Source organism: Calypte anna, chromosome 1 (assembly GCF_003957555.1).
Source record: "Calypte anna isolate BGI_N300 chromosome 1, bCalAnn1_v1.p, whole genome shotgun sequence".
Classification (NCBI taxonomy): Eukaryota; Metazoa; Chordata; class Aves; order Apodiformes; family Trochilidae; genus Calypte; species Calypte anna.
The window spans coordinates 41,834,205-41,849,986 of NC_044244.1; the positions used below are offsets into that span (position 1 = coordinate 41,834,205).

Below are 15,782 nucleotides of genomic sequence, written 5' to 3' on the forward strand. Positions count from 1 at the left end.
CATATACATACCTATGTTAAGTACTATTTTTAGCCTACATCGTGTCCATCTTTGGAGCAGAGAAACTTAATTGGTAACATTATTAATCCAGGTTATTTTAGCATTAGTAAAACATATAAAAAGAGACACCCCCCCTTCCAAAACTATAGACAAAAACCCCACAGCAATAGGATTTGGTGAGCTTCAAGCAGCAGTAACACCTGTGATAAGCTAGTAGTGTTTCAGATTCAATGATCTAATTCCTCTTCTTAGCATTAAATTAAATTAAAGGATGTAATTCTGCCACAGCACTGGCAAATAACCTCAACTGAAAATCCATATAATGAGGTTTTGTAGATTAAGTTAGTCTCACTCCAGGTTTCTCATTATGAAGACTAGGTAGAAACCTATTTGAATCCTCCTCCTTTCAGCAGGCAAACAAGGTGAGACGTAGTTACCTCTGGGTTACAACAGGGTTACCTGTTGGTCTACTCTGGGTAGACAGGGTTACCTCTGTTACAACATGCAGGAAGATACAGACGGTAGCACATACCACTCAAATCTGAAAGTGTCAATCTTGCTGAGTATGTCTCTGTTTTAACTTGCACTTGTCTTTACACTCAGACTTATACATGGGAAAATGTAAGTGACTGAAGAGCAGATATTTTTAAGAAGAGTGGGAAGGTCAGGCCTTTGCTTCTCATGGAAGTGCAGCCAGAAATGGCACCTTGCTCCATTACACACTTGGAAAATACGAGCCAAGTAAAAGTACTAAACTCCTTTTCCACAAAAAAGCTAAAGGAGAGAAAGCGATGTAGTGAGGCCAGCAGGGGCACTCAGATCACAACCAGTAATTAATTAGTCTGAATTTTCATTACAACAGTGTACATGGAGATCTCACCTATTTGGAAACAAACAAAAAAACCCTTCAGCAGCAAATGACTGGTTTTCACCTTAAGATAGATTACACATAATGTGGTCATTTCTCTTGTTCATTCTCATTAACAGAAGTGTGGTCCCTTCCTCAGTCTCTTTCTGGCCCCATGAATATTTCCCTTACTCCTGTACAGTATCATGAGTTTCAACAGGCAGGACTGGAAAACCTTTCCATGTCAGTTTATAGGCTTTAGGAAAATAAGCTATAGATACACAGCAATCACAAGAAGAGCCAGAACATTGAGAACTGGTAGGCAAAGTTAAAAATCTGGAAGTGGTGTCCTGAATTTACCAAAAGGAAGTCACATCTGCTTAGTAAAGTTTGCACCTATTTCTGTCTCCCTTTGCTTTAACTAAATGATGGCTGAATTCACGTTTATGCTGGCTTTGCTCTTAGGCCAAGTTTCCTCTTACCACAGTAGAAGCTCTGCTCAGCCCATCATTAATATTTACATTTGTGCTGAAGGTTCAGCAAATAACCCTTGAACTCCAAAGTGTTGTCTCTGGTGCAGAAAGAACTCAGTGGTTTCTTAGTGTTTACTGAAACATATCCTCAAGAAAATGCCTTTGCTAATATTACTGATCCTGTGCCTTCCTTTGAGAAATATTTTGAGGAGAATCATTGCACTAGAAACCAATTAGGTTTAAAACTGAGGAGCAGATTAATTCTATTTAATTTTTAGCTACAATTTTACAAACATCTAGATACAATTGTGATGCTGTCAGTCTTCCCCAAGTGATTTTTTTTTTCCTATGACTCCATCTGTTTTTCTTATTTTCTCTCTTTTTTTACTTCCAGTGCAGAATTACTGTGCTGCCACAAACTTTCACTTAACAACCAAGCAAAGAAGCAATTTAATCTGTGGAGTTTAATTCTATCCTGTACACTCCAAGTGCAAATACTGATTTAAACAGTGGCTAATTCTTCACAGATTTAGTCAAGCAAATAAAGCTACTTACATTAAAATGTCTGTGAGCTTAAGCTTTTAGGCTATATTTACACTACACTGTGCAGTGCTTTGTAGAGATATCCAAGCGAGATTGGGAGCTAGATGGTGGAAGCCAAGCCAATTAGGTTAGTCCTACAGACTTTCTTATCATAACTAGATTATTTCTAGGAGTCACTGAGGTGCTGCTGATCATGTACTGTGCCATACAGAATCTGGAATGGTTTCGATTGGAAGAGGCCTTAAAGAATATCAAACTCCAACCCCCCTGCATGGGCAGGAACACCTCCCACCAGACCAGGTTGCACAAGGCCTCGTGAAACCTGACCTTAAACATTTCCAGGGAGGGGGCATCAACAACCTCCCTAGGCAACCTACTCCAGTGTCTTTTTACCCTCATGGTGAAGAATTTCTTCCTAATGTCTAACCTAAATCTACTCTCTTTCAGTTTAAAATCATTACCCCTTGTCCTGTCACTTCCCTCTCTGCTGAAAAGTCCCTCCCTAGCTTTCCTGTTGGCTCCCTTCAGGCACTGAAAAGCCTCTATAAGGTCTCCCCAGAGCCTTCTCTTCTCCAGGCTGAACAGCCCCAACTCTCTCAGCCTCTCTTCAGAGGAGAGATGCTCCAGCTCTTTGATATACAAAATGGTTTGTTCAGGACCAGCCCTGGACTTTCTCAAGACAGTTACACAAATAGCTATCTCATAATCAGTAATACTAGTAAAGTAGGGATCCTTCTGCAGGGAAATGCTACATCATTAAAAAAAAATAGCATCTTTTCATACCATGCAGGTATTTTAAAAGCATTTGTCTGTAACTGTTTGCCAGTTATGCTATTTTCAGCTGAAAATCAAACATGTATGATCAATTTGAGGCCACTATTTCAAAATTAAAGCTCATAAAATGAATAGTTTATTATGTAGAACTCTCCCTGAACAGCTACCAAGGACTGCAGTTTTGTAACTGATGATTAAATTTAGCCATCATAAAAGGGAGTAATTATAATAAACATCACTAAGACTTTACAACAATTTATTCCTTTTTATAAAACCCCTTATATTTAAAAAAAATATTAAGTGTAAAGTGCACATATGCACTATCTTAGTTAGAATTCTACTTGTATTTCCACCACAATGCTGAAATATAATTTAAAAACAATTAAAAAACATAGTGCACCAAGAACGCAGAAACACACTGCATCCCCAGAAGAAATACAGAGCTGTTGATGTTGCCAACAAAGATGTTAAACAGGACCAGTCCCAACACTGATCCTTGAGGGACTCCACTTGTCACTGGCCTCCACTTGGACATGGACCTGTTGAGAGCCACTCCTTGGGTGCAGCCATGAAGCCAGTTCTTAATCCAAGTGGTCCATCCATCAAGCCCATGTTTTACCAGACTGGAGACCAGGATGTCATGCAGGACTGTGCCAGAGGCTTTGCCCAGGTCCAGATACATGGTGTAATTTTCTCTTCCCTTGTTTATTGATGTTGTGACCTTTTTGTAGAAGGCCACAAGATTTGTCAGGCAGGATTTGCCCTCGGTGAAGCCTTGCTGATTATACCCAATCAACTCTTCATTATTCTTCTCCTCCAGCAGTGCCTCCAGGAGGATCTGCTCCATGATCTTAACGGGTACAGAGGTGAGACTGACTGGCTTGTAGTTCCCTGGATCTTCCTTCTTTCCCTTTTTGAAAATGGGGGTTGTTTCCCCTTTTCCAGACTAATACTTTCAAATATTTTCCCCTCTGACTGCCATCAAAAATCCTCTTCACCGTTTTTAGTTACCAACCCTGATGCTTGTCTCCAAAAGCATTAAATTGATCATGGTAAGAAAGCTTATCAGAATTAGTAAATCCTTGGTTTAAATATGACAAAGATGGAGACAGAGAACAACAAACAACAATCCAGTCCACTTTGCTTTATGACAAAGGAACTGACAGGGCACGATCCCACAGACCTACTCACACAAGTATCTTGCTTATAGCATGGTACAGAATTGCATTTTAGATGATTTATATAAATAGTCCTGACTGTCCTTGCGTGTGTGAAAAATGTGTATTTTTTTTACAACAGCATCTCGAGTTTCACTCCATTTGAACTTGTGTTTATCTGTGAACTCCCACAACACTGGAGTGTTTCCCATGGCTTTCTACCAAAGCAACTGCAAGAACTCTGGAATAATGACCTTTAATTTCTGAGATACACAACACATTTGTATACTGGAAACTTTAAATTCCTTAGAGAACCTGGATACAAAAATACCCCCAAGTTAAAACACACCACAGGGAACTGAATACATGGGGTTGGGGTTTTTTTTTGTTTTTTTTTAAATACGACCTAGGAGCATGCTGTAAATCAGTATAATAAACCATAAGCAAGATAGCTGTGAATAACTATAATTTTAAAAGTTTTAAAGTTGAAGATTCATAAAAAGGGACTTTCATAAAAATCTAAGAAGTCATGAGCAGCATTGAGGCAGAAGATCAGAAACAACTGACCACTGTCTCTTCCAGTACCAGAAGATATGGTGAGATGTGAATAAGAAAGCCTACAGAGGGTGGAAGCAAGGACGGGTAGCCTGGAAGGAGTACAAAGAAGTTGTCTGAGAAGCCAGGGATTCAGGTTAGGAAAGCTAAAGCCCTGGCAAAAATTAAAACCTTGGGGCATCAAGGGTAACAAGAAAAGGTTCTAGAGGTACATCAGTGAAAAGACTAGGAAAAATGCACGTGCCCTCCAGGAGGGAACAGAAAACCTGGTCTCATGGGATACAGAGAAGTCAGGCGTACTCAATGACTTTTTTGCCTCAGTCTTCAGCGACAATTCCCAAGTTGCAGAAGGCAAAGGCAGGGACTGGGAGAAGGAAGATCTGTAGAAGTGCAGGTTTGAGACCATTGGGAAGAAGTGACATCACTCAGGCATGAATAAAATATTCATTTCAGTTTGGATCATGAAGAGAAACACATTACTGTCAACAACACCAACATTACTAACTTCAGCCTTTTGTGCTTGTGCTTGGTCTAGCTCTGCTTTAGAGCCTTGCAATAGCACTGTACATCCCTAAACATTCCAAGAGAACAGCAAGAGGCAATTATCCCCACAAGAGCACAGAAACAATCCTCTCCTCCCCCATCATCAACTATGAAAACTTTGCTACAGTTGCAAGTGCATAACTTAAGGCTTAATATACTGATGTTTTCACCATTCATCACTGAGAGATGTGATGCTATTCTGAAGCACTGTTTTAACCCCCTGTGCCACATGGCAGTCCAGGCTTTCCTGCAGTCCATCTCTGATCTAACTCAGGCTGGTGACAGGCAACTACTACACTCCCCCCAACCAGACCCACTTCCTCACTCCAACAATGCCCAGATGGTATTTGTCTCTACCACATTCTCATTCCCCACTCCTAATTCTGAAAATAATTCTCTCATGTTTCCCTGTCAACACAGGAACTTGGCTTTCCCAAATAAGCTGCTGCTTATATCAGAACTCCTCTTCCATCAAGATTTTCTTGTCTCTAACTCCGTGCGTGCCCGCAATAACAAATGAGTTGACCCATCTCCAAATACAACCTTGAGAACTAATAAAGCCTTTAAGAGCCTGTTGACACCTGTGTTACCACGTACCATACCTACCCACAACAGGACTGTGAGAATCCCATCTAGTCCTTTGTTTAAAGCAGCTCCTTCAGGTGCAGCCTATAAGCACTCTGATGTCCAGAGACAGCCCAAGGAAGCCACAACATCAGGGCTGTTTGGTTCCTAGGAAATACACGCAAGTTTGGATCACAAAGTTACCCTGGCTAAGGAGTATCATCTTGAGCTAGCAAAATCCACATTATTTCAACATTGCCATTTATATTTTTAGGGAACAAGCATGGGATCTGAAAGCATGAGTGCTTCCTATTTAAATTCAGTATTAGGAAGGACTGTCAGCAGACTAACAATGCATCAAAACATTTTATTGACTGATAACATCCTTTGATAACTTGCATCATCCTAAAAAAGTCTGTCCATATCTTATTAGAATTGCATTGTTATCTGAACAGAAGAACATACTATCTCAACTGTATTTAAAAAGGTATTAATTCAATCAAATATTTACACTTTTTCTTGCTAAGACTGCTGTAAACCAGAAAATTTCACAACCAGGAAGGGGAGAATCTAATAAATTAATTGAGAGTAATGTTGATCACATTTTTGTCTTTATTTTTTAGGGAAATCCAAGAAGAATCCAACAACAGTGGCTTGACTCTAGATGGTTCTATAAATCTTGTGAAAGAATTAAAATGCTCCTTCAATAATAACCTCTGCACCACTGTAAAACTAAGCCAGTTTAAAAAAAGAAAGAAAGAAACAAACAAAAAACCCAAAAAACCCCACAACAAAACTATGTTGAGGTGAGTCTGCATAATTTTAAGTTATTTATTTATTCATTTACCTCTGTTGGCTACAGAATTTCTTATCTTATTTAGAATTTTTTACCTTAATGCTCAGAAACATAGAAAAGTGAAAATGCATCTTACAATGGAGGATGATATTCTCAAATTTCATTTATACAACTAGAAACCTATCAACTCTAAACAAGTGCTTGTTTATTTTTCTTACTTTGCTCCATGATATAGCCCAAAATTAATTTTCTGTGAAGAAACAGAAAAATTTGTTCTAATAAAACTAGATAAACAAATAATTTTGGCCCCATGTCTGTAAAAAAAATAAATAAAATAGAGTGAATGCAGGAAATCACATGCAATTTCAAGGCAAAAAAAAATCTACAGAGTTATAAAATACTGTAATCAATCCAACGAGCCGTTCTAGAAGACCTGGGAAAGATTTTAAACAAACAAACCAAACCGTACTTTGCCAATCGATGCATATCTTTAAGATACAAAGCTGCAAGCAGAGAAGCCACTGCCTGACAAAACGAGGTCTCCATTCAAGGGAAGGGAAGGGAAGGGAAGGGTGGTTCCCCAGCAGCCGAAGCGTGACACCAAGTGGTGGTTACTGTGTCTGGTTGTGCACACACTGTAGCCTGCCTGACAAGGGCTGCAACAGGTCTGCTTCCTCCAGTGCTACAACAAACGCTGTATTAGTGATGGTAGTTAATTATGTTTCAATGTCTATTAAAATCTAGAGCACGTATCAAATATCTTTAGATGCTTTTCTTTCACTACCTGAATCTTAAAAAAGAGAAAAAATATGCTTTTTATATATAACTGATGCAAAAATTTGTCTAAAACTTTAGTATCAGAGATAAAAAGATCCACATCATATATTAATGCTGTATTATTCTAATGCAACCTGTGAAGTGTCACTTGCTATAACTGGGATAGAATTCTTGCCAAAGCTGTCCCCTAAAGGTCATCCCATACAGCATTTACTTACAGACAGCACTACAGTACAGAAATATTTAGGTCACAGACTCAAGAAATAGAAAATCACCCTAACCTCTCCAAAAACACAGACTATAAAAGATACTAAAGAATTTTAATGTTTTTAATCTAACATACAGTGCTAGCCTCAACCTGGAACCAAAACAATTTATCCAAACTTGTCTAGATACTAAATAACCTGTAATGAGACCAAAGTGCTTTAATACAGTTAAAGCATTACTTGTCTTAGGTTCTATGCTCTGCCTTTCTAATAACACACTACAAATAATAGAAATCAGTAATTAAGGTTTTGTAGCTCTCTTATAGTCTTATTACATTTTTGTACTGGGAATGTGACTGTTTTTCTCAAAATATTCTCTGATTGTTACAATGATGTAATTCAAACCCTTGCTCCCAGAACTTCATGCTTTATTTTCACTTTTGACTACAAGAATTGCACTTCTGAAAAGGGCAGGGAGTCACAAACCACATCATTTGAGAATTACAATACCTTACTTTACAACTTTAGTGTGTGCAAATACTAATTTCAATGCAATTTAATAGTTACAAATATTCTTTAACTGTCTAAATACAGTAGGTTCTACAGAAAGTAACATGTATAATCTACCATTTGAAACAAAAACAATAAATAAAAGTTTTAGTATTAAAACTATGAAAATTCCTGTACATTGTACAGTACCTTTTGGTTAAGTCTTTTTAGCAAAAATATAGTAACGTGTTTTAAGCATTCCAGTTAAAGATGGTTCAGTATTAAAATTTCAAGGTTTCCCCATCATGAAAAAAAATATTGCATTTTTTCCATAGGTGCAGCAGAAACTGTCTCTCTCTGAGCAAGTCTTCAGTCTTTAAAAATATATAGACAGTAAGTATGAATTCAAATGAAACATTAAAAAATTATAATACAGTACTGAGGATGTACGGTTCTTGTGCATTATGGATTTTACATTCCTTCTTATTTTGAAAAAGCAAAACTAGAGAGCCCATTGTATATCAGCGAGTTCAGCTGGATCCCCAAGTCCTCCATCAGCCTCCAAGTAATTCATAAGGGCTGTCATAGCAGTGTCATCATTTTCACAGATTGCATCGAAATCCAGCTGAGAATTAGCACCTATAAAATCATTATAACATTAACATATGCAGACGAAGCATGAAGAATATAGTAACTTTCAAAACATATTTGTTTCTAAACAACACCTTAACAGCACTTTCTTTTGAAGCTGAAGCAAACAGTTACATGTAAATGCTAAAATAAAAGCCAACAGACAAATAGAAATAATGGACAACCCCAACAGCTATAAAGACATGCATAATTTAATTTAAGATGACTTAACTCTTGCCAATCCATTTGATTAGCTCCAAATGCTAGCTAATAGAACTTGATCCATGCAATGAATTTCATGTCAAGGAAGAATAAAACTACTTTCTGCTTTGTCACTTTAGTGGGAAACACAATCATGTACCAGAGTTCTCCTCTAGATGAACTCCTGAAACCTTAAGAGTTATTACTATAAGTTCCCTCTAGAAATCAATGCTATACCCTTGCTTTTAAGAATAGTAAAGTAAAATGCTTCAGCTCAAGTATCAATGAAAAATGTTTCCTTGCCTGCCTTGGATAAATGCTGTTGGGTTTTTTTTTTCTTTTTTTTTTCTAAATCTTTAATTTAAAGATTAGATTTTTTTTTACCCTTGGCTTTTTTCTTCTTAATTTATATATATATTTATTTATAATATAAAGGGCCTACATCTAAACTGGAAGAAAGCTATAGATAATAAATAAAGCAAGATGTAGTAACTGAAGTAAGAGAGAGAGATGGAATAATTTCTAAGAGCTGGAACACAGGGTAAGCATAAACACTTTGTCATTATTTTTAACATAGAAGGCATTCTCCTCTTACAGGGCCAGGGAATCCAAACCCCATAAAACCAGCTGCCCTAGTGCATACTTGAAGAAGGGGAAAGAAAAATATTATTTCTAAAACATTTTGACTAGACCTCTGTATAGACTATTCACAGTCTGCAGTTAAGAGCAAAACTGCTAAATTACAAATTACAAGAAGTTCCCTTGCATTGTTTGGGAATACTTCTCCTTACCCATCTATCTTTTCTGGAGAGAGGACTAATAGGTACCTAATTACAACTGTGGCATGCAAGAACACAATAGTAAACTTCTGCTAGAGGATGTTATTTTTCTCATGAGAATCACTCACTGATGAAATTTTGCTGTTTGCCTTCAAGTGATAACACTTCAGTTTTAAGAGTATTCTCATCTTAAAACAGACAGACAAATCTCTTTACAATTCAGACATAGTTGTAAAGTGGTACTTCAAAACAGCACCATTATCAGAAATGTCTTCCCTTGCAACCCTCAAAATATCCACAAGAGAAATAAATCTTACTGAGGAGAGGTTCACTACTGGGAAATGGAATAGCACCCTGGTTTTGATCTGTATTCTCTAAGACTTCTGCTTCTGAAGGACACAGCTGAATCAACTCTTTGTTTGGCACCTGAAAGAACAAAAGCAGTAAGAGAGACAAAATCAAATAATAAATTTAGACACAACTATTACATTACAGAAACATTGTAATTTGTTGTTAAAGCACTATGAACTAAACTGAGTAAATGAAAAATACACATGGACAGAACTGTAGCATTTAAAAATATTTTTAAGAGGCACTGGACTAGACCTAAATAAAAGGTGCCACTTATAAAAATGTCAAAGGTACTTGACAGTGCTGACAGCTGCTTGATCAAGGGTCTAATTCAATATTCAGCAAATAAAGCCAGCATTACAAATTGTACTGGTATACACTTTCCATGTCTAGTACCACAAACTACAAATTCCCAGTGTCACCATGTTTGTCAATGTCAACACATTCTAGCTAAAAGATTAAATAAAACCCCTCATATCTCCCATGTTCAGTATGTATTAAAATGTGAACTTGTATCTTTTATTTTGCATCTCCTTACCATTATGATAAAAATCTAAGTACTTTTAAGTCACCTTTTGCACTTCAGAAAAATGATGATAGCAACAAGATATGGAAGTCATGCAGACATATCAGAAAAGTATTTTTTCCCCTTTTGTTTCATGTAGCATATACATGCAAATTACCAGTTCTTAGATTGCTGATGTGTATGTTGTACGAGGAAGCTAGTAAAGTTGCAATGCTTTACACAAAAGCATTTTAGGAGCATGTATACTAAAGCACAGAAACAGAAACATCTTCAGTGAATACAATGAAGTTATCCTTCTGATGAGATGCTGCATTATTTAGAGAATTCAGTATATGTAATTCAGACAACTCTTAGGGCAAGATCTGTGGTAAGGCAGGCGAGAACTGATCACAAAAAAGGGAGGAATCCAGTAAAATCCTTAAGTCCAGGATATTATTGTCAGGAAATAAAAACTACAATGGTAAGATAAACTTAAATGGAAAAAAAAAATCACAAAGAAGTGCTGATGGAGAGGTAAATGTTTGTTCATACAGTGCACTATGTATGACATACAATATATTTAGGTTAAAATATGTTAAGTATTCCCTAGCTATGGTCAATAACTAGGATAATTCAATTCTGTGGTGTTACAAGCACCAACACATTAGCAAAGCAGCATATTCTATCAGTTTTTGGAAGACTAAGGAAATACCTTCAAAGTAAAAATATTAAACATTTCAGAGCTGAAAACATTTAGCATAGATTTTTAAACTTGTATTCAAGAACAGTTAGATTAAAAGTACATGTGAGAGAAATCAGGAACTGATACTTTATTTAGGTTGCCAAACTGAACAGGTAGAAACACTTGTACTCTCTGATGGTTAGCAAATTTTTTCATGTAATTCCAGATCCTCATCAGATGAATCATACTCAAATTTAGCATGTTTGTAGAAATTCAGCAGAGATGCTCATAACTGCATAGACTGCAGTCCTCTCAGCCTTGGGAATAGCCCCTTAAGGCTTGAATTGATGGCCCTGTAAATGAGGCTGGAAAACTGTTGCTGTCACATCTCTCAAAGACTGACAGCTACCAGCTGATTGGCAATACCTTACACATTCTCTCACAAAACCACAAGTCAAGGTAATTTTTTTTCAAATACAGGCTTTGACCTATCTGATGGTAACCTTTTACATTTTTACAGGCAGTGACATACTCACATTGCTGCAGTTTACAGTTAAAGCTGGAGAAGGTGACTTTCTCAAGAGATCTGATGGACTTAACTCCCCAGATGGTGAAGCATGCAACCTAAAATTGTTTAGTTTAGTTTAGTTAAAATATGTTTAGTTGATTTACCAAGTCACATTGATCATAAGATGAAAAATACCCTGTGTGTTGCTGAACCCACCAGACCTCCCCAGTGATGAAGCACAAACCAGCTCATCTGAGAAAATGTTTTAAATTCTCTTGAAGGTTCTAAATTCTCTTGGTTCATGTTTTGGTAACTCAACAAGCAGAAGAGATTAATGAAGGCCATGGGTCATAATTACTTCAGCACACTTTTATTTTTCTTCTGAATCACCAGCACTGACAGACCAAAGAGAACAGTTTTCAGAACAATGCACACTGGGACAAAGAGGTACATTTCAAACACATACAGAATATAGAGAACATAAGGAAGTTCTGCTAAAGGGAAGGGAAAAACCCACATTCTTCTAACACTCCCTCTACTATTACTTTTTTATACCTGTGTTTCCATATATGCAAAAAATTCCATCTAAAGACCACTTATTTGTTAATAGAACTCCTTGAGATACTGCTCACCTTCCTACAAGACACCAGATATAAAACTAACAGTGAAAGTGTTGTATCAAAAGCCTTTTACACCTTACTCCCAGCTCCCCCTGATCTTCCTGAGTCCCAAAGGATAAGGCTGGAGAAGAACCGGGGCACTCTGAACACTTCAGCTTCTATCACTTCCTCAGATACAAAACGTGACAGAGGAGTGGCAGAAAGATCAAAAATGGGTGAATAAACGGCCTGTCTTAAGTAAGTTGAGTTGTTTGTGTGGAATTATTTGTTAGTTCCCTACATTCCAATACCCAGTGTACCATCTGATAAGTAGTACTGCCATCTCCAAAAGCCAGGAGAGAAACTCCAGGGTGAACAGACTGATGGTACTGCTGTAACTGAATGATCATTCATCAGATGCTAATTCAATTGCTTTTAAATAGACCTGTAGGCAAAGCCCTGAAATTAAAAAAAAAAAAAAAGAAAAAAAGAAAAAAATTGGTGATGCCTGGGACATATCTTGAGAAGCAACTGTGTCATACTGATACTAAAAAAAATGAAAAATGTATAGAGCAGATTCAGGTAGTAAATGCACTCACCCTATTGGATTATGTATGTAGCCACATGGGTATTTGATGAGAAACAGCTGATGTTAGCCTCTGTTGATGACTTTTGTGTTATTTTGACTGCTTCAGTATGTGCAAGATAGTAATTTGATTTAATACAAAACAAAAATGAAGTTCTTTCTACTCTTCAGCTGAAAAGAAATACAGCATTGTTCTCAGCAACCATTCTGGAAAAGTGAATGACATCTGGGTGCAAGAAAGTACCTCCGGGTATCTAAAGAAACATTCAGTTCTCACTGATGAGACCTTCAATGGCCAAATTGTCTTTGTGAGTGCCTCTACTTTATTCTCACACGAGATACAAGATGGCAGGATGAGTATGATGACAGAGATCCTAGTTACAAGGTTAAACTGCTTCCTCCCACACCTGGCTTTTTTCAAAACCACCCTTTCTTTGGGACACAGAATTTGCCTTATTCTGCACAACTTCGCTCTTAACCTTTTATTTCACCTGCACAGCAACATCTTGGGCTATTGGTTTCAGCACAAGTTTATTTCTCAATTTCCAGTGTCTATGGACAACGAAGATCCCTGAAACAAACACACATGCACAAGACTAAATGGCTCAGATGACTTTGGCTAATGAAGCTGGCAAGTAGAACATTTTTTCTTTCAAAATCTTGTGACATTCAGTGTATTAGTTAAGAAGTAAGACAACTGATCCCAAAGAAAGTAACATAAAGCTGTTTCATTTACCAATCAGTGTTCAAGATGTGAACATAACAAGGAAAGGCATGAAGTTCAACTGGTGACTTGAAAATAAAATTAATACAGCTTCTTGAGGCATGTTCCCATCATTGCCAGAATTTTCACAAATATTTGTCCTGGGAAGTAGTTCTTTGAATCCAGAACTTGAGGTTATTTCCCCTAGCAGCCTTACTTTTTAAATCAGAAGCAAATCTGAGCTATTGCTGTGATCTTCCTGACAGATGTTTCAATAAATCAAACAAACAGGAAAACATCCTGCTACCTTAAACTACTGCTCCATAAAGGAGTAAAGCCATGATTTACTTATATGATGAAATCCAGACATCTAAAATATTCATCTCTGAGAGACAGGGATGTATGCATCATGAGCTTCCAGCTTATGACAGGCAGAAAGAAAATTATGCCAATACTATGGAAGCTGAACTTTTGATCGATAAGCTCTATTTCTGTAAGGTCTGTAGCAGTCCAGAAAAATCTGCTCTTCTTTTGGGATCAGGAAGGATATGAAATAATAAATATTCTTCTGAAATATTCCTAAAAAGGGACAGCCACATTCCATTCTAATAGACTAAAAAAAAACCCCACTCTTAGAAAAAAACTTCCCTCCAATTGTGGAGATTAATTCACTACCATAATCTCCTCTCCAAATTCCACAATTATGACTGTTGTAATGGATTCTTCCATTTCCTAAGATTAAAACAAACAGACTTTGCTCTCTTGTGACCTCCTGAACTGCCTCAGAACAGGAGTAATGGGTTGGTTTGTTCTTTATACAAAGCTTTCTTTTGTTGATTAGGAAGGTACTGCTTCTGAAACTGTTGCCTCTGTAGCAATGTGAAGAGAAACAGCATTACCTGTGGTTCTTGAAAACACAAATACCAGAACTTTCAAGGGGTAGCTTTGAAGACAACTTTTCTAGGAAGGTGTTAATTCTTCCACCATGCAGTAAATTTATTATTAATCTACTAAGTAAACGAGTTTTCTTAAGCTGACATATATGCTCACATGGATGAGCACTGCCAGCAAAGGTCAGGTTATCTGAGTTGAGACTATCACATGGAGCTGACTGAAGCATCTAGAACACGAGACAAATTAAGTTGTTGGGTCACGTCTGGGTATTCACCATCAGAGATGAGAATTTCTTCCAACTTCCTTCAGTCTTCAGAAAGATACAATAAAAAGTGACTCTCACACTATATGTGACATCACTATGTGTGATGAGAGGACTTTACCAACATTCCCTCTTCACTGTTGAGAATATCAACCTTTTTTTTGCCAGTGGTTTTCATCCTCCTTGCTGGACAATCCCAGCAACTTGCTAACATGTTGTGGGATGGATGGATTTTCTCTCTCTCTCTCTCTCTTTTTTTTTTTTTTTTTTTTTTTTTTTTGGTAGTGATTTTTTTCATCCCATCACAAGTATTCTTTTCTTCCTTTCACTGAAAATGAATAAAACCCTAGGCAACCTGACTGTTCTATTAAAGGGATATGACTTCATCATTGGTCATCAACTCCAAGATACTGGCAACAAAGAAAAACATCTCCCCTGTCACTCATCACTTAGGCTCTGACCATGGTATTTACTGTTTCAGAAAATTAACTTCAGTCTTCTAATGAAATTAGAGACAGCAGAAAAGACAAAAACAATGCAAAAAGATAACCATGAATCAAAGGCAGATCTATGAAGAGTAAATCACACTTAGTCAACCTGACAGCTTCTTCAAGAAGGTGACTGCCTCAGTGGATGGGGAGATAGCACTGGATAGTACTGTCACTTCAGTAAAGCTTTTCAGAGTTTCCCATAACATCCTCACAGACAAGCTGATATTGAAACATCAGAATCTGACTATGCTGTGGTGCACTGATGTATGCTAAACTAGAGGACATGAGGCTGAAATGCTGCCCTGATGAAAGAGATATGAGGTGGGGTTGGCTGATGGTAAGCTCAATGTGCCCTTGTGGCCAAAAGGGACAAGGGTATGTTGCTGGAGTGCATCAAACACAGTATAGATAACCAGTAAAAAGTAGCAGGTATCCCATTAGACTCAACAGTGGTGTTGTCTCACCTCAGGTACTTTGTGCAGTTTTGGGCTCCACAGTACAAAGAGGATATAAAAATGTATGACTGTATTCAAAGGAGGGCAACAAAGATGGCGAAGGAGAGCGTGACTTAAGGGAAACAGCTTGAGGATATTACACTTGTTCCACTTAGGGAAGAATGAAAGGTGACCTCAATACTATCTACAACTTCATTATAGAGAGCAGAGAGGAAGGTGCTGATGTCTTCTCTTTGGTGTCCAGTGATAAGACATGGGGAATGGTTTACAGATGTATCATGGGAAGATACTAGGGAAAAGATCTTCACTGAGATGATGGTCAAGCACTGGAACAAGGTGTCTCAGAAAGTGGTCACAACCCCAAGCCTGTTATTGTGCAAGAAGCATTTAGACACATGGTTTAATTTTTAGG

The 15,782-nt window shown here is 37.4% G+C and overlaps 1 protein-coding gene across 1 annotated transcript in view; it reads right to left on the bottom strand.

The window, feature by feature from the left end:
- Positions 1-7,256: 7,256 nt before the first annotated feature.
- Positions 7,257-15,782, bottom strand: part of ARNTL2 (aryl hydrocarbon receptor nuclear translocator like 2) — a 39,607-nt gene continuing 31,081 nt past the window's right edge. The window contains exons 15-17 of the mRNA XM_030463891.1: positions 11,409-11,496; positions 9,652-9,760; positions 7,257-8,363 (exon numbers count right to left, since the gene is read on the bottom strand). Of these exons, the coding sequence (XP_030319751.1) occupies positions 8,227-8,363; positions 9,652-9,760; positions 11,409-11,496 (334 nt within the window). The 3' untranslated portion in view covers positions 7,257-8,226. The remainder of the gene's footprint in view (positions 8,364-9,651; positions 9,761-11,408; positions 11,497-15,782) is intronic.